General features: G+C 34.9%; 1 protein-coding gene across 15 annotated transcripts in view; it reads right to left on the bottom strand.

Annotated features, from left to right (window-relative positions):
• The window catches only part of MECOM (MDS1 and EVI1 complex locus), a 701730-nt gene that overhangs the window by 34875 nt on the left and 641568 nt on the right, over positions 1–25287 (bottom strand). For 12 of the 15 annotated variants that reach the window (XM_066241043.1, XM_066241046.1, XM_066241049.1 and 9 more), the window contains 5 exons: positions 24724–24858; positions 12866–12968; positions 9195–9411; positions 4134–4281; positions 2694–2850 (listed from right to left, as the gene is read on the bottom strand). In XM_066241043.1, the coding sequence (XP_066097140.1) occupies positions 2694–2850; positions 4134–4281; positions 9195–9411; positions 12866–12968; positions 24724–24858 (760 nt within the window). The remainder of the gene's footprint in view (positions 1–2693; positions 2851–4133; positions 4282–9194; positions 9412–12865; positions 12969–24723; positions 24859–25287) is intronic. The other 3 variants (XM_066241044.1, XM_066241047.1, XM_066241059.1) reach the window with 1 other exon arrangement.

Below are 25287 nucleotides of genomic sequence, written 5' to 3'. Positions count from 1 at the left end.
ACTAGTTAAGCATATACAATGTGGATATACATATAGTATATACATATATAAATACATAAATATATATACATATATAAAAGAATTTAAGTAGTATATATAATTAAATTATTTGATACACTAATTATAACCATATGATATAGAGGGTAGAAATACAAGACTTTAATTATTTACACTAATTCAGCTATGAGTAATAACAAGAACGAGTAAATAAAATGTTAGAATTATAAGAGTACACTCATTAAGAAAGTGACACCTGTCCTCTGGGCATTAAAATGTCTTTTGGGTATTCAACCAAAGTGTAAGCTTTTGAAGGGTTTGCAACTTTCTTGGCAAAGAAATGTTGCTCTATTTCTTAGAGCTCAGTGGATTTAAGAAAGTCAAACGCTTCTCTATATCGAAGTAGCAGAAGGTACATTTGGCTTTCCTGGTCGTACCCTCTGTTACACAGAGGAGTGGTGTCTATAGCAGATCTCAAGAAAACAGAATGTGGGATGTTTCCTTCGGCAGAGGTTTTGTTTTGCTCACTCAAAGACCTGGCCTGGCCCACCACAAACCACCAGCCCTCCAGGTAAATGGCTCAATTGATGTTGAAGTCTATATTGTAATTTTCTCAGTAATAACGAATTAGCCAGCAGTTAACATTGCATTTTTCTACTTATTAAACAAATTAAGAGGTATTTTGAATATATTTAGCCTATTAGAGCATGTGGTTTCTATTTGGGAAGGCTGGAGGTTTTTGCAAAGGCAGTGAGTAATTACCTTGGTGATGGTGACTCTGGGCTCAGGCTTGGCGGTACACTGTAATAAGAGACAGTTGCCATAAACACACCAGTGGGGGCAAATCGTGGTGTGTGGCCTTCTGGTGAGAAACAGATATCAACTCTAGGTGAACCTTCTCCACTCCAAAGTCCCCACACCAATTCCTCTTTTGTTCTGAAATTACATGGCTATTATTCATAATTACCCGATGGTTCTCTGTCAGATTTTATATTTGAAGAATGCTACCTGCTATTTAAATTTACCAATAATTACTGAAAATACATTCATGGGAAATCATTTGTGCAATCTAATTGGAAAGGGACACCCTCTAGCACTTTAAAGTGAAATACTTGACTTAAACACAATTAAAATTCCAGATCCCAGAAGCTTAGATCACAGGACTCAGTATTTTCTTACTTTTATTTTAAATATTAGAGAAAGTATTAAATGTGTGATCCTAATTTGTTGTGGTCTATTTCACTCCCTCTTCACCACCAAAATGAAATAAATGTATTAAAATATATTTCTAAAATATCAAAAATAAATAAATAAATTATGCCTATAGCACTTGCAAGTACATTTTTGGGGTATTACAACTTAGAGTCCAGAATGCTTCTTTGAGACAAGAAGTCTGAAATTTCTTTTGTATGTTTTATTTCCTGCAACTTTTAAAGAACTTCCCCATGAAAGGTTATCTGTTAGGCCTCTTCACTCCACCCAGAGATCATGTGAGCCAAATGGGACTCTAGTGTAAGCTGGAAAAGGAAAGGAAAGCTCTCTTGGAAGGAAGCACAAAAGAGGAGTGTATCAAGGCCAAATGGAGGAGGGCTAGTCCCTGGTATCTCCATGTTGGCACTGAAAATTAGGGTTTTTTCCATTAGGTCCTGTAGTAGTGTCTCATATACCTACTGCAAACTATCGAGTATTTGTCAGAAAAACTGTTTTTTAAAGGTTCCCAAGTCAGAGATTTTTGCCAACGACGGAGTATACTTCAACCAGTTCTAAGCTTATCTGGGTCCAGAATCAGTCTTGAAGTTTGTAGGACTGCTCAGTGAGTCCCTTTTATATGCCCAGTTGAGCAATGGATCAAAAGAAGTCCAGAGTCATTGCCCAGATAAACTGAGAACCACTGATTTTTCTTACAAAGTAGTTCAGCACAATACAGAGTACAGGAATGGGTGGACAGAAGAACTAAATGAGCGCTTTATTTTACTTTACTTGAAGTGTGTTACTAAAGCGTTCTGTACGAGGAAGTTTTAAGTAGGTGGTCAGATTGGGTGTCCCCTGAAAACATACAAACCCATTGCCTATAAACCTGCTTTAGTGCCGTGAGTTACAGAAGCAGCATGTCCAGCATCAAAGTGAGAATGTTCTGCTTTTCAAGTAACTGAGAACTACTGATCTGCAGCCTGTGATCAGCCATGACAGATAGATTAAAGGGCATTTTATTTCCCCTGTCTCTCCACACATACACTCACACAAACTCATATACACAGAGTCATAAGACCACTTGCCAGGGGTGGTTCTTCCAGCTCTTTCTGATCCAGAACAGGTTTTTGTCACTTCATCTTGGTTACTGGTACCTGCTATTTGCTGTTTTACAAAGCCGGGAACGTTTTCAGTTTGAGACAAATCTGGTTGTCTCTATTAAATCATACAACCTGGAGAGGCTTCCTTTCAGTATTTAATGACTTCTCTATTCTCTACCTGTTACTTATTTCATCTCAAAGAAAACACCCCAGGATCACAGACAAAATATCATGGATCTGGTTATAAAAGATTTTCTGGTATTAGAAAATAGCCCTACTGGATTGGACCATAAAAAGCTAATGTGGAGACCCCTCTAATGGCCATGTGTGGCCACTCTCCAGATCAGAGTGCCTTTTGGATGAGAGACAGATGCAGGAAGGAGGGCTGGAGTGTTAAAAACTTACAGATAAAGGGCTTCACACTGCTGTGGATGTGCTTGTGTTGTTTGAGGCCTGACGAAGTGGCAAACGTTTTGCCACACTCCGGGCACGCGTGGGCCCGGGCACCAACGTGCTGAGAGCGAATATGCCGCTGCAGGTTGCTAGGGTCCGTGAAAACCTGCTAGGAAATGAGTACTGATTAATCGAGAAACTTAACTCAAGGACACAATAAAGAAGACCAGGAACGACTCAAGACGGAATTGTGTTTATGTGTTCTGTTGTTGTTTATTCATTTTCCCTGAAGACCAAAAGAAACTAGTGTTTCCAAAGTGCAGGCCCCCCTAGGGTACAGACTACAAAGCATTTGGCTCAGTATCCTTAGCACAAAGTGTCTATTGGCATCAGCTGATCGGAATAATTAATAACATTATTAGACCGCATTCAGGCCTTTTAAATCCCATTTAGAAATGATTGGAGTTGAATAATAAAATGCTGGCCATGACATTAACTGCTATGCTATTAAAACTGGTATGGTATCCTTTAAATAAAGACACACAAAACTGGTTGGGATTTTTATTAATATATCACAGATCTATTCAAGGAGTTCCCCTATGGATTAAATTCTAACACTGTGTTTCAGTAAATTACCATTAAGCTAAACTCGTTCCTTTGCACACTTTACAAAAAAGAATAATAAAGAAAGAAAAAGCCACCCATACATCTGGGAACAAAACATCTCTAAAGATAATTTCAAATGTCAATTTCCATTGGCATGAGAAAAAAATTTAAATGCTATGAAGTTTTTACAAATTGAAACTGACTTTCATGACACCAGGACATCTTTTAGTTCATTGAAAAACCTGAAAAATAAATTATGTGAATTATTGGTCCGTAATGGTCAAGGTAAAGTGCATTCATTTCACCCTTATGTTGTTCCACAACTGGCCACTAAGGCAGCATTGGCCACTAAGGAACTGTACCTTTAATTAGAATTAAGTTTAATTAGAATTTATGGCGGGGACTTGGGTGGAAAAAATCTGTAAATGTAGAAGTCTTCCATTCTTTCTGAATAGGCATTCAGAAACTTTATGTGACTTCCTCACAAATTGCTATTAAAATAAATCAGTAATGTGCATTGGATAAAATTTTCATTCTCCATAAGGCTATAAAACAACCCCATGCTGGCAAGCTAGTAGCGGAACCAGGAATTTACCGTGGATGTCTGACACCTAGTTCTGGAACTCACCATTAAGCCTTACTTCCTCCCTTACAAAAATAAAACGATACCCACTAAGTGTTTTTATACACTGCACTAATGCCTTTTAGCATACAACACTCAGTCTACTTTTCTCAAGATATTTATAGTTTCCCCTCTCATGGCTTGTTTTTATATATCGTAGCAAGTGATAGATTAAGAGAGAGCAGGATGACAGAGAGGCCAAGTAGTCTACAAATTCACTGTACCTTGGCACAATTTTCACATTCATAGTGCTTTCCACTGTCATGTGACATCTGGTGGCGAATTAAATTGGACTTCCAGTTAAATGCCTTGGGACACTGATCACACTTGTATTCCCTCTCTTCAGTATGTGACAACATGTGTTTCTCCAGGCTGTTAAGAGAACAATTAATTTAGTAAGACACAGTGACAAAGAACACATTCATAAACAGAATGTCATTTTATTACTAGTCCAACTGGCAATTAAAGAAATAAAGGCAATTGAAGGAAAAGTTGTTGACGTGAGGAGGAGAAACGAAGAGAAACAGACTTGCGACAGACAAAGTACATTTATGTTTCCTAGACTATCTCTGACTAATGCAGAGAAGTACCTCTGTTGTTAGAAAATAAATCCGCTACAGCTAGAAGGGATTAGTTGCCAATTTAGGGGCATGATAAACAACTAGCTATTTGTCAAGTCAGGATTCACTATACAATTCTCACAGTAACACATACTGCTCACACCCACTTAAACAGAAACACTCAAGCAGAAAATGTTAAGGAAATGCTTAAGAACATGCAAGCAGGTATTCCATCTGATGTATATAACCTCTAGAGTAAAAAAAAGTACTTCTATTTTTACCCATGTTACCACATGGGAAAGTGAGCCATAAGCTACCTAACTATTCAAAAGCAGCTTCCCAATGTTATCTGGGATAGATTAATGGAAAAGAAGATGGACTGATGGATGAATATGTCTGTGTAGAGATACAGAGATATAAATATTTTAAAATATAGAATATATGCATATAACCCATTAATTATAGAGGAAAGTGTGTAACATTTTAAGTGAATGAATTCTTCAAGACCCTCAAAAGAAAGATGTTAGAAACTTCTCACATAGTCTCTCTGTGTTTAAAGCTTAGAATACTTTACTGTCTCAAGTAATTCCCCCTCTATAAAAATTGTATATGAAATGTGCATGAATATAATCAAACACAAATGTCATAATGGCGTAATATTCAGGTGTTCTCAATATGTTTGCTAATAAGGACACACACATTAACAAGGAGGATACTACCCCCATGTAAAGTAATGAGAGCTCCTTGGAGAAATAGCCTGTTTCAAACTTGAAGAACAAAATACACAAGATGGGCCTTGAACATGTTATGGCAAAAAGCAAGAAAGTTATAGACCGTGTCAAAAGAATTAGGGTGCCAACTTAAAGAGATGTCCACTGAACAAACATGAGGAAATTCAAGCAACAATAAAAATAATAATCTCATCTTTTAACAGTAACAATATTAAAAAGCACACAAACAGAACTTTCATTGGAAGATGCTGGTAAGCCAAATAATTATTCTGAAAACTAGCAAAAAAAGGAAAAACTCATCCACAAACCCTGATCCTTCTACATGAACAAATAAAAGTAAGAGGAAGATTGTCTGTATAGAATTAATCCAGATAACAAATAATGAGAATGACAGAAGTAAAACACATTCATTTTGAAGCCCCTAAAAAATTAATGAATCTAGGTAACTCAGTTTGCAGAGGGCTGAACAGAGTTGTTAAGTAACTCCAAGGGGATGTAATCAGCAGAATTCAGACTGAAGGAAATGTTCCAGGACAACCACTCAGTGTCTTCTATAAATAAATCGTAATGAAAGAAAGAGAATAAATGAGAATGAGAGAGCAGAAGAGAAACAGAGACAGAAGGACGACAGACTTACTGACTTTAATTGGTAAATCTATAAATTGAAAGAGATATAAGTGGCACGTTAACCAGCTGCAATGATGGACCTGATTTGATCTTAATTCAAACAAACACTAAAAATAGTGAGGTACTAGGGGAATTTGAACACTGACCGAATATTTTATGATAGTAAGGAATTATATATTATTCTTAAAATGTGTTAAACTTACATTTTAGAGTTCTTATTTATGAATTATTTATGAATAAAATGATATAATGTCCAGGATTTGTTTCAAACAATCCAAAACAAGGGTAGCTAGGACAAGATTGACTTTGTGTGATACTGAAACCGAATATATGAAGTTTATTAAACAACCGTCTCTAGTTTTGGGTGTATTTAAAACTTCCATAACAAACGGTTACTTTAAAAAGACCTACCAAGCATGCACTCATACTTTCTCTTCCATGTTTCATTTCTCTGTAAGGTTAGCACTATAAGTTTGAGTATCAGGTAAGACCTCTGTGCAATAAGAATATATTATCCAGAGGATGAGCAGATTGAGTGTGTAGGAATGTATAAAAAATGAAATGCCCTTCTTCATATCTTGATAAACTAGAAACATACTTGCCCTAGTTTTTTTTTTCTCTTCCTCAGCTTCCTCCCTACAATTCTATTCATTTTGGCACATGAACTTATTTTTCCTGCTCTATGAGTCAGTCAAGTTGGTAATGCTATTTGAGTACAAGTGGCGATAACTCTGTGAACAAAAGGTACCAGGAGGGTACAGGTGTGTGGAGTCACAAAAAAGGCCCTATCTTTATCTACACACTATGTAATCCTGTTTGTTACACAAGTTGAAATGTTAATAAGAGAGGTGAGATATCAACAACTACTGGTAACATTGAACTAAGACAGGAACATCTTCCGAAATCATTGAACAGGTTGTTATTCTCACTGTTATCCTTTACAACACATGAATGTATGCTATTTTATGACAAATATTATATTCCAATATATATGTCAAGTCATAAGCTCCAAAATCTAGTGGTAAAAGATTAGCCTATACATAGAGTTACATACTGCTACCTCCTGATAAAGTTTTCACAGTGAAAACTAAATGTGATGTAGGGAGGGAAAGGGTAGCAAAGGAAGGGGAATTTTCCTGTCTTTGCTACTTCTACTCTATAAAGTTTGTATTGCTTCATGCAGTTATCAACTAGCAGATAATAAGTGATGGAAAGACTTAAAAGGCAAACACTTCTCACAAAAGCAAATGTACGTTGCTTTCATAAACATATAAATAATCCAGTCAATGGCTTCTGAGACTTTACTTTTCAAAGAAGTTTATCCCGATTCATAGAAGCCTTCCAGGTTTCTTCCATCTCTTGCATATCAATTTCTGCTTTTTATCCCACCTTTTTCAACATTTTATATAAAATGTACTGAACAGAGTAATGTATAATGTCAAGAAAAGATTTTCATTTGTTTACAGTATAAAGAACAACATAGAATTCAGTAAAGTGGAACATGTTTAGAGAAGGTAGGTTCTGCACATGGCTAAATTATATAACCATTTGGATCCTTGTCATCAGGTTTCACAGTGACACCCTCCTGTATTTCCATCGGACTGAGCTATTGAAAGTGAGTTTTGAGGATTCATCCAATGCCAGATAATGAAGTTTCCTTATTGTTTTTCACTGAATGTTTGACTGAAAGAACTACACTGATAGTCAGTTTGAGCATTTAGCTGAACTGACTCAGGCTTAATCTAATGCTTCAGAGGTAGAAGCTTTTTCCACATAAAGAAGTATTGCTATACACTTCTAGTAGGAAGTAAGGATTACATTATAGTGTTTGGTCTGTCAATTTTTGTTCTATAATGCTATCCTTTGTTTTTGATAACAAAACTGAAGGAAATATATTCAATCTCTAGCATCAGAAATATTGCTTTGCAGTATAAATACTTGCTTTACCCACAGGAATTTATTATTTTTACTTTGTTTTTTAATTTGAACACAATTAAATTTAAGAGACATGCTGAACATTTTTTTATTATCAATCCATGCTTTACCAAACATATTACATAACAGATTCTCTATGCAAATTTATGGTAAGCAGTAAAGATAAATTTAAAGGGTACTGGGAAAGCCTTCTTAGTCTCCAAAATGTTTTCTCTCTAATAGCTAAATTAGGTGTGAACTTTCAAAGCTAGAGATTCTCTTTTTGATTCAGTTTACTCAAGGACTGGGTTATGCTTGATGACTTTTTAGTTATTTATGCATTAAAATGAATGACTGCTACATGAAATCATTTCCTGTAAGAGGCCTCACCAGAGAAGAGGGTGCAAGGCAATCAATGGAGGTGAAAAGGAGAAGGAAGAAGGGGAGGTATTAAAGAAAGAAACAAACAAAACAGTCAGATGAAATACGTGGAATGTCCAAGAAAAACTGAGTAATTTACACTCTTGAATAAATCCAGTTAATACACTACCATACTCATTTAAATACAATGATGTTATATTCACTTGAAACTCTGATTATAGGTTCCAAGGATCATTTCCACATTTAAAGGAAAAGGAATGAATTCAATTATTAAAATTGTTCGTGGACCAAGGCAAAAACTATTAGATAGAAACAAACAAAACAAAAATATCTGTTAGCTGGTTATATACATCTCTCATCTGAGAAATTGTTTTGTAGCATGATTATCAGCATGTTTTTTAGAGGTTGGGTTCCAGGGTAGCTGTTTTCTTAAATAAAAATTAAAAATGCTCTTGAATTAAATTCAAAAGGTTATAAAATATTTATATATGATTAAAATGATTTTCATGTTAGTAAAAATAAGAATTAAGGGATTATTTCACTTAGATCATGTTTATTTTTTCCCTTTTAGGAAATTCAACATTTTCTTCACTGAGCATGCTTTTCTCATTCTTTTATATATATGCAGTTTATATAGCTGAAATTAAATTTATGGGTTACTGATCTATCAAAAGACCATCTATCTTTTATTAAATGAGTAGCAGAAGAGGTTTTTCTTAATCATCTAAATGTGTCTAGAGGTAGCTTTAGTGATTAGCATATGATTACTTTAATTAGCATCATTGTTATGCTATTATCTTGATTCTTCTAAATCATGTTAAGCTTTCAGTTGGCAATAACAATGCTCAAATAAAAATAAACATTTTCTATCTAGCATCCAAATAACTAATTCCAACTTCATTGTAAATATTTTACAGATGAGAATTTCTCAAGTAAAATGATTTCTGAACATGTTACTAACACTCTAATCTGGCTCACTGTGGTTCCAAATTTCTCATCTGCATAAATTCTGAAAATTCAGCATAACATTTTTATTGCAGAGTAAACAAACATGCAACATGCCATTTCTAACCTTTGCAAATCGGGAAAAACTTGGTCGCATTCCTTACACTCTTGGATTGCATGTATCTCTCGAAGATCGTTTTCACTTTCAAGTTTTTGTTGAAAGTCCTCTTCCACCATTGAAAATGCAGAGTGAGGGGTACTGCACGGGAACTTTTGGTGATCTGCTAGTTCAGCCTTGGACTCAAAGAGCTGGTCACAGTCCTCACAGCGATATTGCCGTTCTTCTGTGAAAATAATTCAGGTGTCACTAAGATTGGAAAAATCAGGAAGTGCTACCACAACCCAGCAGTTAACAGTGAATTATGAAAGGCATAATAGAAATTACTTTATTTTCATTTCTACCACTTCGATTTTAATGTAGATTAGAAATAATATATGGGGGGGGGGGAGCATGCCAGAGCCTATGACCCAAGTGATTACTGTGGCTACCGTATAGACTTCTTGTCAGATAAAAACCTTTCCAGGATTTAATATTCACAGGATATTGGAAGTAGTACTGACCACTTACTAAGCATCAGCTATTTCCTTAGCTTTGTAGGTAGATTAGTAAGATTCCTTAAAACCTGATTATAAGCAATCATATGTCAGATACTAATTCCAGTTTTTAGGGGAGGGTATCGAAACTCAAAGAAGTTCAGCAACCAGTCAGGAATTACACAGCTAAGTGGCTGGGCCATGATTTGAACCCATCACTGGTCCACATACCTCTCATTGTGCCATGATAGCTAGAAAATGCATGGGACACACAGTCCGCATCTGAGCCATGCTTAAGCCTGGTGAATATCAGCAGACTTGAAATGCTTCAGTACATTCATCATTACTTATAATGAGACACAGGATGCTCTATCATTCTTTTGGGCTAATTTATGCTACCCCAAGGTCAGTGCTAATTGGCATGGCTTTGTTAAACAGCAAACATAGCATGGATTTGCACTTTAAATCAGTGAGATAAAGAACTAGTAAAGTAAGGACTAGCAATAACAAGGTTATATAGAGTCTAGGGATTGATGATATTATTTCTATTCTTTCCATTTGAATAGCTTTTAGTCCACTCATGCAGCCATACTGCTATGCACAGATCACACAGACACAGTCACAGAAGTCTTGAAAATAGCTCACAATGCTGAAAGACACCCAGGGCAACAACATGAGACATAATCCATGTTTTATAGGTGTGCAGCCAGGAGCTATGGCCAGTTGTTCACTGACTGAATGTTTTTGAGGGAATATTTTAGTCATCTACCAAATGCTTGGCATTTTGCTAGAGAATTAATACCTAAGAAAATCACGGGGATACACATGTGAACAGAGTATGATATATTTTAGACAGCTGCATGCATAGGGCCTAAGAGAGCTCAGAGGAATGTGCATAATCCATCTAACCTGTGGGACAGAGGTTCGGAAAATGTAATGAGCAAGGAAGGATCAGTCAGGTGAATAGGGATAAAGGTGGACATTGCAGACAGCAAGAACAACAAGGACCCATGATGAAGGCCAGAGAGAGCATGGCAGGCTCCTGGAGGGCAAAGTCACAGTGGGGTCTGACAGGTTTATAGGGTGTGGGTAGGGGAGGAGTGGGAAAAGGAGTTGGAGAGGGTAGCAGGTCACTAGAATATTTTTAGGTCCCTGCTTGGAAAGGAAGAGAAAGCCACTGAAAGTTGGAAATCCCCACTGAAACATGGAACAAGCAGAGAGGTCAAACAGGATACCCGCTGCTGTAATCTACATACTGTACTATTTAGTTTCAATTAAACCAGTAACAGGGCACCAGACAGGTAAAGAAATTAGTATGTAGAATCAATAGGGTTTGTCAACTTTGGATGTAGATGATTAAAGAAGAAGGAGGTATTCTAAAATAAATTACCTCAGCTCTAAAGATAGTTTTCTCAGTGACATTAACTAGGTAATAGCAATGTTTCCTAGTGTCTGTTGCACTGTACACAGATTTAAGATCTACATTTAGGATCTTGGCTAGCAGTCTGAACTCAAGCAGAACCCTCGGGCCACATACTAAATGGAAAAGGCCTAGGTTTTACGGGCAGCAAGACCGTGGTTTGAATGTTGACTACCACTTTCTCGCCATATGGGTTACAACAATTACGTGAGCTGACATAGTCTTACTTCCCCTGTCAGTGTAACAGTAATAATTCCTTTCTTACAGGTTTGATGTATGGGTAAAGATTAAATGAAATAATAAATGGAAAGCATATATAATAGCTAGCATACAGTATGTGTACACTGCATGCATTTTATTTTCTTTTTCTTAAGAAAGATTAAATCCTAGAAGGATAAAATACAAATCATCATTTAAGCATTATGAATATTATATGTAACACATATGGTATGTGAATGGATATGGCTATGAAACATTGAAAACAAAAGGCAACTGCAATGGTTCAAGAGTGTTGTGAAGGAGAGTCCTGTATGAACGGCAGCCCCGAAAGAAGAGTAGTCATCTCTAGTTAGGCTGTTTAGAATAGTGGACTAATCATCTAAATTTCCAAAAATAATTGTTTAAAATGTTTTATGTTTTTGGGTTTTTTTAGATCTAGTATTAACTAATGAAAGACATCTTGAACCAGATAAAGCCCAGATTACATTTTTATCATCTAAGAATTCCTTGCTGTCACAAAGCCCTCTTGGGGCAGACTTCCCAGTCATGTTCAGACTCTAGAAGGCACGATGACAACAGGGTTTCTTAAAACCAATTGCTTGCCAGAGTTTCTAAGAAAAAAACCAATCTCCAAAAGGCTCCCCCAAATATAATTGGTATAACCTACAAAGAGGTGGAATGCAGTTCTACCAAAGGAAAAGAGTTCAAGTGAAGAGGCTGCGGAGTGGTGGCTTCCTTAAAAGGAGCGGTGGAAGCAGAGGTGAGGCTCTCCCTGCCGAACGCATGGGGGCTGGAAAGGGGCAGAATCTGCACCTCTTAGCTACGTTCGGACGGGTAACTCTTCCTGTGGTCCTCCCAACTGCAAAACACTCTAAAGACAACACTAGATGAGGTTAATCCAAATCATATTACATGAAAAGATAGCAATAGGAAAGAGAAAGAAAAAAATGTATTAAATTCTCATCCCAATGATGCAAAAAATACAAGAACTTTTTCTAATCTTCTCTAAACATACAATATTAGTAATTAAAATTCTTTTTGATCCCCCTTCTTTTGAGTTAGAATAGGTCTCTGGGAATAAAAATGCCTCTGAACACCTCATCTGTACTTTTCTCCCAATCCTCCTCCCCTACCTGCCCTTTGGTCATACTTGTTAGGATTCTGCTCCAGTAGAAACACTTCTCTCAGTAATATATTAGATGGGAGAAACATCTGCTAGATTTATAAAGCTCAAAACCAAGTTCTCTGGAATGACTCTTGTACAGTGAAAAAACTCTCCCCAAAGCCTGATGTATTGACAAAAGGGTTAACTATGTGATGTCTCAATCTAAATATTCAAAATTCCCTTTGCCTTCCATTTCAGGGAAGACCTCTGCTGAATTTAGCTTCACAGTAATATTAGCCAGATGTCAAGACAATAGCCACTCCAAGAGAAAGAATGTGTTAAAACTGATGCTGAAAAGCTAGGAAAACTAACAAACATCAAGTGTGATGGCCCCTTTCGGACTCTGCGTCAGTCTCCAATTTATGAGGGCCATAAAGGCGATGGTGTGGGCGGTACTAACCGTGGATATCCGGAGCCATAGTATCATGGGGATAGTCTTCACTCTTCATGAACAGCAGGAGCTCCTCTCCCGGTGCAATGTCTGCGACTACTCGATAAAATATCTTCAAAAGATCAAAACAGGGTGGGGTGGGAATAAATATATAAGAGAATAACAGCAAGAGGCAAGGTTTACACTAACACATCTGTTCATTTTCTCATAACTTAACAAAAATATTCCTTTTATTTTTTTCCCCAAAGATGTGTGATTTCTTATCTTATATACTGAAAATTAGCCCTCCAACCATAAATGGAAATATGTGAATCCCATGCCGATTCACAAATCTTTTCCAAATCCTACGTCACAAATCAAGTGTTCTTAATGCAAGGCTTGATGTCACATATACCTGGAGTAATGTTTAACAAAGAACTTTCCCTTCTCTGAATTCCTCATGCTAGTGAACCACACACATTGCTCAGAGTTGAAAGCTTCTTGCATTATCCAGCAGTAGTCTAGCTGAGGGTGGCAGGGGATACAATCATCGCCATTGAGTATTTTCAAAAATAGCACCTTCTCAACAAGGTATTTTTAAGGTGATAGTTTGGAAGGATGTGGTACTGAGAATTAGACAGCAAGGTCTGTGGAGAACACAGTCAAGGGAGAGTGTTTTGTTTTTTAAAACTTAACCTTCCCCTCCCCAATCAGGACCTGCCCTCACGCCCTTGCCTCTGATTCCACTCTTTGAAAGCAGGCATTATGCCTTCAATTAATTCATTTACTGGGTCTTATTCCCCTCACTTTCTAGCAAAATGTTGTAGAGAGGAAGGATTTAATAAATCCATTAATGACTACCTAAAAAGCGGTGGGGCAAGTATGAAAAGTACCCTGGCCTATAATTTCTAAGAGCTACCTACCTTTTCCCTAACCAGCTCTGTGACCTTAGGCAAGTCATTGAACATTTACTTGTCTGAACATCAGTATTTTTTTCATTTACAAAAGCATTTAATTCACAATATGTACAAACATAGAATCATTATGTTCCACAGGTGAATCTAACACAATGTTATATATCAGTTATATTTCGATGGAAAAGAATTTAATCATGAAAATATTTAAGGTGTTTATTCATTTTACCATAAAAATGTTTAGTTTTTCATTTTATTCTAAGATTATTAAACAACAAGTTCATAACCAGATAGAGGTTATGAAAGAAAGGATGAACTTGGACAATTAACTGGTAAAATTGAGACCAATTATATTCACACACACACACAATGCAACAATGATAACAACAAAATAGGGGTTCAGTCCTACTTCATCTCAATCCAATCAGGGAGAAAAATCATATAACAACAATTGATAAACCTTACTAAGAAATGAGAAAGGTTTATTTTTAGAAGACACTGCTCTAACTACAATTTCTTGCAGGATCATTTGATATTTCAAACCAAGAAAAGTTGAGTTAGTTGTCTTATAAGCTCAACAGAAATGTGTGTAATTTTAGTTGTGTTTATTTGTTTATCTTTTGAGAAGCAGAAGCCATCAAACATAAGTACGTGCCTCTTTTTTTCCAGTAGGTGGCTCTAAAGTCCAATTGTTTATTTTTCTATAAAAAGACCAGAGCACAAAATTGTGCTAAATTAAAAAAAAAATAACTCAATGAAGAGTATTTTCCACTTAATTTCTTTCCTATTGAAATAAAATCTTTTTTCATTCAACAGTAATTTAATTGTGTGAAGCTGATTTCTAGAAAATAATGTCAAACATAAAATGTTGTATAATATGTTCTAATATAACCTAAGATTCTTTATATCTATCTATAAGTCGGATGCAGACTATTTTAGGAGACTTACCATTGTTATGTTTTCTTTCTATAAAAGAACAGGGAATTTATAGTTTATATCTTATTAAACTTAACTTTCTTACTTTCCTTTTTTGGTAATACACTGAGAGATAGTCCTGCTCAAAAAGTTATCAGATTTTTTAAAAAAAATTAGTGTGCATTTGCTTTTTCCTCCAAACCTTTCAGTTAGTAAATGCTTATAAGTACCCTGTTTCATTCTGGAGTTCTATTTCCCCTTAGAAAACAATAGACTTCTCTCAACACTTAGAATCACCTCTTTTTTTGGCGTCTCTCAAAGGTTTAGCTTATTAGCTTCCTTTCCAACAACATGTTGACATTTGAATTGTGACATATTAGAACTTTTCAGTGGCTTCTCGGAAATAGTGAGGTTAAAGAGACAATACCCTGCAAGACCGTAAAACAGTGCAGTTGTCTCTGTTGGGGAATGCTGCTTAGACATACATGCCAGACCATTTTTAGAAACTATTATGATATCATTATTTCTTTGCAGTCCACTATTAATCATGTCTCTTTTAATTCCATTTTATATTTACTCAAACCTATGTGAACAGTCCAAGAAACAAAAGAAAATGATAGATACATTGAAACTATATATTATAAAGACAATTCTCTTTGCAGAGACATAGATTACTACTGTAATTTCCCTTTAAGTGTCCAGATTGTCATGTGAAGAATATTGAGTACATAAAAAATAAAAGACATGCAAGAGTGTTGATGTTGGCTTTATTTACTGGAGGTAAAAGGTGACATTCCAGGCCATGAAAGGCAAGGCAAAGCAGAGTGGGTTTTAACTTCAGGGTGTTCTTTTCGATTTTAAGTGAATTTTTATGGTGCTTATGAAACTGAGGTTTGAAAAGAACTGGCAAGCTCCAGCTGTAATGAGGGCAGATTCTGGGCACGTTTTCTCATACGGCAATAAGAATGTGCCTCAAAGCCCCATCTACCACTCCCTTACAGGGGGTTTCAAGGTGTTACTACCACTACCACTTGAGATCTCCACTATATCTCATCTCTTAGCATGTTAGAGAAGCTTAAATAAAATTATGTTTCTCCTCCTATAATTACAATTGCCCAAATGTATAATTTGAATACTTGAATCCAGAGATGTCTACATATAAAGTTAGCTTACATTTTAGCAATAATAATATACCAGCAGGCATTTGAGAAGTGAGCGGTGAAGTTTAAAGAAAACATAATGACAATTTGTTGCCTCAAAACAATTATGTGGGGGAATGGGGGAATGTAATCTTGGAGAAATAGAGCCATTCAGAAAATAAGATATCACATCTATGTTATAAAGTAGGTGTTCTGGCAAATAAAAATATAATAAAGAACAGAAGTGATTTATGTAGTTTTTCCTGCAGGTTTGTACAGTAAGTCTGCTTGACCATGATTATAAAAAATAAAATCATAATGTCTTTAAAATCAATTGAGCCTCAAATTCTCAGCTATATTGCAGTCCCATGAATTATATATCATCTGAGTTATGTGCCAGAATCAGAGTCACTACTAATACAACCTCTCTGGTTTTTGTGTTGGAGAAAAATGGAAGAAAATCAATTACTCTGTTAAATTTCATTTAAAAAAATGTTTACTGGTCTCTTCTCCCATCAGGGGGTTTTATGAAAAAAGTTTTCTAGATTCAAACTAAAAATGTCCTGGATTCGGGATTTTTGGAGGAATTCAATTCAACTGTATAAAGAGAGGCTCAAAAGTCCCAAATACTTAGAAAAAGTTTGAATTGTTACAAATGGGTTGTTGATTTCTTGTTTTGCTGTTTCTCATAATGCTCTAGTAAAAGAAATTTCTCAGCCCTCACAATATAAGGTAAAAGCTAAGGAGAATGGGACCTTATAGTAAGATAATAAGATTATACAAGAGTTCGATTTCTTTAAAAGGCATAATAAAATATTTTAAAGATTTTAAAACATAATAAAGTATGTTGACTCCTTTAAAGTTTTCTTTTTGGTAGCTAATACCAAATTCCATAAACACAACAAGTTATAAACATGGCCTAGCTCTTCATACATTTGAAACTTTTGAAAGTTGAGGTTGTCATTTCATTTTATCACACACAAAAAATTAATTTCCCAATAGCTTGCTAGACTCTTCTTGTTTTTTCAGAAAGTTATATTTTTATTTTTAAACTATGGATGTTATATCTGCACCACTAGATACCTGAATTTATAAGAATAAATATTTAGAGTAAATGTTTTCATAAATCTTTTTGTATTCTTTAATTTTTAAATTTTGCTAAAATAGCATACTAATAAAATTTCTTATTATGTTAAAAATTTTAAATCATTCACATATTTGAAAATAAAACTAGAGATCTCCTAAATTGTTTACTTATACTACTGGTAAAGTTCATAATTTAAGGCATAAATATAAAATTACTCATGAATATAGGAATTACTACGAATATAATTATTATATTTAATTTATTTTAATCAAACTTTGAAACCAGTTCCAAAAAAACCATCAATTTCAAAAGAATATTAATTCAGTTAACATTCACAGATCTATGCTATGGATAAAATGCAGCAGCAATGTGGATTTTAGACTTCCAAAAGGTATATTTTCATACAATGTTATATATAAGTATATATGTGCTTAGATATTTCATATGTAAATATAAATGTGGCAAAGTACACATTTTGGGGAAATTTTAAAACCTGCATAAAATATTAGCAATCTCATATTTTACATATTAATATAACTGTTTAATGGTATATAATTGATTCTGCTTATATACCATATGTTATATGTAATTACATATTATATAGTTGGAATTGAAATTGAACATATTTTATAGAATATCCATTTTTTTTGTTATTTTATTACAAGAAGATAGTCACTAAGGAGATTATGGACACATAAGCATTTTGATAGGAACATTAATAGGCTGTAAAAGTCTTTCAGCTTCTGCTTTATACTGTCAGGGCTGGTATTCCACCTACTCCTCCATCAGTTTGATGATACCACCATTTGTATTTATAAGTGGAAATAACGTGGGTTCTTGTTTATTATACTATAAAATAAAAAAATCTAGAATCTGCGAGACCAGCCTGCTATCTATTTTGCTGTGCTCAGATCAATTTAAAGTATTATGTTTGTACTATTGAGACAGAAGGAAAAATTCAGAGTACAAGAAGAAAAACAAGACAAAAATGCCACATCATTTAGTTTTAAAAAGATGAACAAAGCTTCATTGTTATGAATCTCTGTTTATTTTTCCTGGTCAAGCACTGGAAGTTTTATTTATGCTTAATACATTGCATTTGACATGTCTAAAAAGGACAGAAGTGTGAATTATGAATGACCTTCAACCTAGTCAGGAAGTTGTAATAATTGAAATAATAGAGAAATATACTCCCCACAAAATCTGCACTGAGAGACAACTTTTTCAGATTATTGCTGTCTTTTCATTTTGAAGTTGACAGTTGATTTTTTTTTCTCTTTCAGCTTCCAACATTCAGTTTGAGTGCTTTATTTTCTATAGCTTCGTTCAAATTACCAGTCAGGAGGCTAGAAAAAGCTAAATGGAACTTGAACGTTTGGAGGTTAGGTGGGAGGGGAGGTAGATGACAGTTTGCATACATGAACAAAGTCAACATTTGATATGAACACATCTGTCAGTCCTGGTGCTGCAGAAAGGTAACACCAAGTCTATAGAGACAATGTGTGCATATGTGCTGGCCTTAGTAAACATAGCCTGGACCCCTCATCCACCCACAGCAATGTGGGAAAGCCCAATTCAGAAGGGCAGAAAGTTATGTCAACTTTTCAGCTTCTGGAAGAAAGGCCCTATTATACATTCTGAGCCTGATTAGTAAGAGATAGCAAGAAGTGTCTTCATCAGGCAGAGAGACTGATGGCAGAATATAAAGATATCTGTCCAACAAAATGGAATTTTTATCATTGTCTGAGCTTTTCTAAAAGCCAACTATCCTTAGTTTCCTTAGTTCCTCCAAAGAGATGGTATCCTATATTTTTCTTTAGGATAACAGTCTACACTGGAAAGTATCAGGCCTCATCTGCTATATCTGCTTCCAAAATGAAAAATATGTATCCACTGGTTATTTTCAGGACAAAAACATTCATGGAGAAGTCCCCCCACACACATGCACACATTTTTAGCTGTTCATCAATAACATGAAGAGAAAGCCAACTATCTTTATTGGAACAAAACAGAGAGAATTGACTGCTGGTCCATAAATAGGGCAAGTAATAAAGGTCCCTTATTATACCTGGAACAGTGTACCCAACTCAGATGCCTTGCAAGTCATCCCTTTAAGTAATCTCTATGGATCTCTCTATAGACAGTACAAGAAATAACCTTAGACACCTGTCTTTAATGTGGCCATTTCATCTGATACTATGAAAACTGATCATTCTGGATGGTTTCAGAATGTTTGGGAAGAGCTCCATCATTTACGTGATTAGGAAGCTGAAGATCATCTTTGGATTTTTCCCTAGGCCGAAGGCTTTCCTTGTACCTGACCAGTGTGTTTTCCCCCTTGATGGCTTGTCACACAGTCTGAGGACCATCCTTTTGGTGCCCTTCCAGAAACAGCTCGAGTCTAGCATGGGTGTGATGCTTGGAGATCTTCCTGAAAAAAGTGTTGTATACCATGCAAAAACTAATTAGTTAAAATGTGTACAGAATACTTTAGGCTGTTGTATTTTCCATGTATGTGGTCTGAGATTCTTAGTAAAATTTCTAGTCTGTGTCATGTTATGGCAGTGTTGTGTGGTGGGCATTATTATATGAGAAAAACTTTTTTTTGAGGGGGGATAGAGGGAGGCAGTGCCATATGTTTTCTCATGTAAATATCAAGTGGCAAACTATGTCTGAGACAGTTTCATCTTCAGGTAAAGGAAATAACTTATCAGCCAGACAACATCCCCCAACATCAGCTTGGGCATCATTCACAAAGCCAGTCTCTGGGTATCACCAGCTGGCATTCATCTTAAAACAGCAGAGCATAACTTTGATATAAAAGTGGAACTGGACTTAAAAGCAAAGTAAAGAAAATGCCCAAGGCCAATAATAATTGATTTTAACATCAAAAGAGGTCACTGAAAATGCGGACAGAAACCCTTGTAAAGGAAGAACGCATTAACAAATTACCTGACAGTCTAACGCAAACATTTTTTAAAAGTGGAAAGAAGCTAAGAAGTTACATTTTGCTTTTTACAAAGCTGACATTCCCTTCTTTTTTGCATAAATTGCATTAATTGAATGATGCAGGAAAGAGGGGTTTTTTTCTCCGTAAAAAGCCAAAGAAAATAACTGGATAATTGAGCCAATAATAAGCCTGTAATAATACTTTGTCTCTAGTGTCACAGCGCTCTGATACAACCATTGATGTGTACCAAAGGAGAGAGAAAGTGGGTATGCCAAGTCAGCCATGATTGTCCTGGAAGCAGTTAAAACTTTATAACATAGAGCACAAACGAGAACAATGCCTGTTCCAGCTGAAAACACTGTAGAATCTTGCTGCTGTTCATTAACCAGAAGAGAGCTGGCAGAATCTCCTAAGTGAATTCCAACCTGTATTCTCAGAGGGGCACTTGTTCTTCTGTATCTTATTTCTTCAAAATATACATCAGGCATTAGATAATCTCTTATTGACACATTTCTTTTTACTCAGAGTGAAAAGCAGACATCTCTTATTCTACTTACTAAATACCAGCTGTCAAGGGCCTGTTTAAAATGAAAGGACTTATCGCCTTGTGTAAATGACAAGATTAATAATGCCTTGGGTTTCTGAGAACTTTAGTCCACTTGTAGACCATGTTAGGGCAGTTCAGAAGTTTGAATGAAATCATGTTCCTTCCTATGATGCAGATTACATACACACATATAAAATGTTACCCCAAAGCACACACCCAGATCATTCTAATTACCATGAGTGGAAAGGCAGGTGTTATTTAAGTCTAAAAAGTCAACTTTCATGAATTATGCCTTAGTGATCTGTCTGATCACAACCAATGTGGTTTCACAAAGAAGCATTAGAGGAAACCTTGTATCCAGAGAGCTATTCCCTAAGTATACAAAACTTCTATCATAAATGAGAACTGGCATTGTTTGAGGTGGACAGAGAGTCTATGGCTCATCTAGCCACTGATGTAGGTGAAGGGTCTAGAATTGTGGAGGTATAAGGAAACTCATCAAAGGATGAAGGGAGAGGCAGAAGCAGGGAGACATCAAATCTAAAGCAGTGTGCCACATCTACCCTTCAAAATGGTTGGTACAAGCAAGCTATCTAGCTACAAGACATCAAAGAAAAGGACATCAAAATATGCAGAATTAAAAAAAAATCAGTGAATCATCCTAATGTTTGGCCTACTTGACCTTTAAGACATGGGTGCTTCCAGATGTAAATAAAATCTCTGAATAATTAATACACCATTTTCGTGCTTCCTCCGCATATCTGATCCTCTTGAAGACCTGTTCTGTAAAGAGTACTTGTCATCCAGCCCTCTGCTTTCGCTCCTGCCTTGCGCTGTCTCAGTGCCAGTTCTTTCTCTTGAAAGCAAAAAGGGACAACTTCATATTGTTAAAATGTAAAAATATTGAAGCATTGTCTGTCTCAGTAAAAATGTCCAGCTAGACACTGTTTGACCAGCAGTATACCTATGTAGCACTGTATAGAACCTTTAAGGAATAAGGGAAAAAAGCATTAGGACTTCAAGGATAAAGATCCTTAAGTGTTTTTAATGCATCTACTATTTTATGACTTCAGTGTGATTATGGTCTTAATTTGCTGTTACAGAGATAAATTACTATAGTTAATACAACATTTTCAAGGGGAAATAAGGATATCAGCCAGAAGCTGAAGCTACTCAGAAATGGTTTCGCAGCTTTGTCAGTCTTTTTAGAATTTCTATCTCTGAAAACATTGCTGCAATAATTTTGAAAACATGAAATGAAATAGATCTAAAAACATTCAGTTGAGTCTTTCTAGACAGTATTGTCAAGAAAAAAACAACTTCCACAAAGCTAACTCTGGTCTGCAAAAAAAAAAGTGAAATATAATAACTCAATCTACTGGAAAATTGAAACTCAGAAAAATCTCCTCTAATGAAATCTTGTAGAGAGGTATTAGAAAAATGTTAACAAATAGCTTTTGTTTTTATGATACAAAACAGGCTATAATCTTTATCAACTTTACTTGAAAATCGAAATCCATGCTGTTTCTAAGCACTTTTCACACCCAAACAAATCAAACATGGGTTTTCAGCAGTGTACGTGTTCTGAGTGTCCTGCTGTGGTACACTGTGTTATCATCTTAGCAGCCCGTTTACTCCCTGTGCAGAACGCCTCCACTTCATTGTAAAGCTCATCCAAACTGATGAAACTTGATCGTTAACATTAGAATTTTTAAGTATCTGTATCTTTACAAAGCAAACTCTAGTCAACATTCCTTTGTTTTGTTCTGGGTCATTTTTTCTCATTTTTTTGAGATACCCTAACTGTTACAATGGTTAGGCTGCAGCTGAAGAGTTCACTGAAATTCTCTTTTCATAGTCCATATTATTAAAATCCATTTTATGAATTTGAGTTCTTTCTAAGAATCAGAGCAAAGAAAAGCAGTTTTTACAGTTTCTTGCAAAGTGCTTCATTTGTTTTTGTGCTGTGCAGGTGAGTTAATGTTGTTTATGTTTGATAACTACTCCTGATCCAGGGTCTCTCTTTATTTCTTTATATTAAATAATATCTCACACAATGAAGGCATCCATCACGTGATGAGGAGTGCTTATTCACCATTTGGCAGCTCCTATTCCTCATGGAAAGGAGAGCGAAAAATAGGCCTAGAGAATCTCTTTAGTCAGCTCTTTTATCATTGTACCTAGTCCAACATTCACATTTCAAAGCTGTCTGGAATTGCTAGTCTTGATTGGCTTTTAGAAATATGCATACAAGCTTACAGATAAATGTGTTTATAGTATATGCATACACTATTTGTGTGTCTGTTCTCTTGTCTTGTCAGCTGAGCTTAGTGTGATTGTATTGCCATCACACAAGTCTGACTTTTACCTCCGACTTTTCTCTTGTTTTTATGGGTGAATTTAGTTGACCATGTAATGTCAATTTCACAATTATGTTATCTGATATGCATTCTGTAATCATCTTATATATCTTCGAGCAAAACACGTAAGTTTAAAATAAGTACTTATAGAAATAATAGGTATGTGTCTAATATTGGCCTTTTATTTTTTCCTGATTTAACATTTTTCCTGGTTCTTCAGTTAAAAAGAAAGTAAACATGCTATTCATTAAAGTATGAAACGAGCATAATTTCTTTTGAAAGCAATACATTTTACAATGTGCAACTCAAAAGTAACTATGTTAAAAGTATATATGCCTACTCTAAAAAGCTTCCTAATTCTGAGTTAGAAACAGCAAAAAATTTCCCTTTTTCATACAATCAAGATTTATAATGACAAGAGCATATTTATCATAAAAATATTAAACACATAGATGAAAAAGTGAATTAGGCACAAGTTCTATTCTTCAACTGCCTTTTCACTGATCCTATAACAGTTTTATCTGTCTAAGAAAATAGCTTCCATTGTCAGTAAATATGGATAGCAACTCGTTATGATGACATTAATTACATTAGTTCATCTTATAGCTGCCTTTTGAGCTCCTCCAGTTCCTTTTTTAGGAGACATAACACAAACAATTTACTTATTTACACCTTCTCTATATTTCCCACATCTACAAATAATGGGCATTCAAAAACATTTGTTGTTAATGGTGACAGTACCTCACACTACGGACTTTGGATAGTCTCTGTTCACAATCAATAGCTAATTTAATAATGGTTTCCTATGTCAACAATGCCTCTTGTTTTCTCACGGCAAAGGGAAAGAACAATTTATTAGTTTATTATTTTTAATATAAGTTGAAGATTCTTAAATGATTTCCATTTAAATCTAATTTTGCAATTTACTACCTCTTATACAATATTGTCAGTAAAAATTATCTGATAGCTGGTAAAATGCCAAAGAATAATCTCATAATGATGATTGAAATGGATTCTTAGACCACATGACACTAGTATTACTTAACAGTTTTCAATAGAAAAGATCTAATTTAAACTTTTCTTTTTCTTCATGGTGATTTTCATAGATTTGCCAAACAACTATTTTAATATGGTCTTAGAAACATAATTTGATTTAGGTAACCATTGGGTTAAAAGTTATAAATAATGATAACATAATTAAATTCTAGCTCAACGATGTTTATAAAACAAAAATTAATATGCTGAACTTCTTGTTGTTTTAGGTATTGTCATACTCATTTACAGGATTTATAACCTAACTTTATTGAGTGTAAAATATGTTTCATGATATTTTCATGATCTTATTTCATAGTTATTATTATTAAAGTTAAGTTCACTGCGTGGGCCTCCATAAAGCAATTTCCAGCAGTGATGTTTTAAAATTTTCACATACCCAAAACAAGAGTGTTTTGGTTAATCTAAAAGTGTTTCTCATTTAAAATTAGGCAAGTCAATATAAAATGCATAATCAAATAATTTCACATGCATATTATATAGATATATTTACCTACTATTTCTAATAAAATCTATATAATATTTCAAGTATATCACTTCCAACTTCTGCATAAATTCAGTGTCCTTGATTAGCTCAGTACTTTCTATGAATGTCTCCCTGTTATGATGGTAAGGAATAAAAGGTAAAGAACAGCTAGCAACAATTAGTACTTTGTTTTCAAATCATCCAATCCTACCCAGAAAATGAGAGCATTTACAAAGTTTAATGGTACAAAGTGAATTAGCAATACAAAAACAGTTATAGGAAAAGAAAATAGTACTAAAAATGACTTTATTCTACATGTTATATTTGTGCATTACCTTTTACCATATCAACAAACAGGCCACAAGGGTCTACTGCAGCTCGCTGCTACTTTTACTCTTCAGGCTTCACTGCTACTTGAGTGTTCTCAAAGCAAGACAAGAAAATCTTTACAACATACCTGATCATTTATCTGGCATGCAACGAGGTTGTGCTGATCATAACAGCCAGCGAATCTGATGTACTTGAGCCAACTTCCTACATCTGGTTCACTAGCATCTATGCAGAACTTCACATTGCAAAACTCATCTAAGATCTAGAAGGAAGAAGATAAGAACAATCAATTTCTACAACAATTCATTCATTAGATGATTAACTACTTGAAAAGATTTTATTCAAATGTATATTCCTCCTTTGAATCCTTAAAAGAAAAAAGTCAGCATGACTATTGATAAAGGAGAAACGTTACCTTAAAAGTAGCAAAGTACTGTTTTATAAAGGTACAAAGCAATTGTAAATTATTACAAAAACAATAATTGCTTTTTAAAATGCTTGTTTCCTTGTTATGCATGAATGAGTGCTATTGACTTAATTTTACCTAATGTGATTTTTACAAAACAAAACAAAAAGTTGACCAGTGCATATTAAGATAATATTTCTAAGTTAAATAGTCGATATTTTAAGTTCAGATAGTCTTCCCATGTAAATGTATGCTTTCACATTTTTTTCACTTTATATTAATTCC

The sequence above is a fragment of the Saccopteryx bilineata genome, chromosome 8 (assembly GCF_036850765.1).
Source record: "Saccopteryx bilineata isolate mSacBil1 chromosome 8, mSacBil1_pri_phased_curated, whole genome shotgun sequence".
In the NCBI taxonomy this organism is placed as follows: Eukaryota; Metazoa; Chordata; class Mammalia; order Chiroptera; family Emballonuridae; genus Saccopteryx; species Saccopteryx bilineata.
Note: the sequence above shows the minus strand (reverse complement) of the source record. Positions and strands in the feature narration are given on the sequence as shown.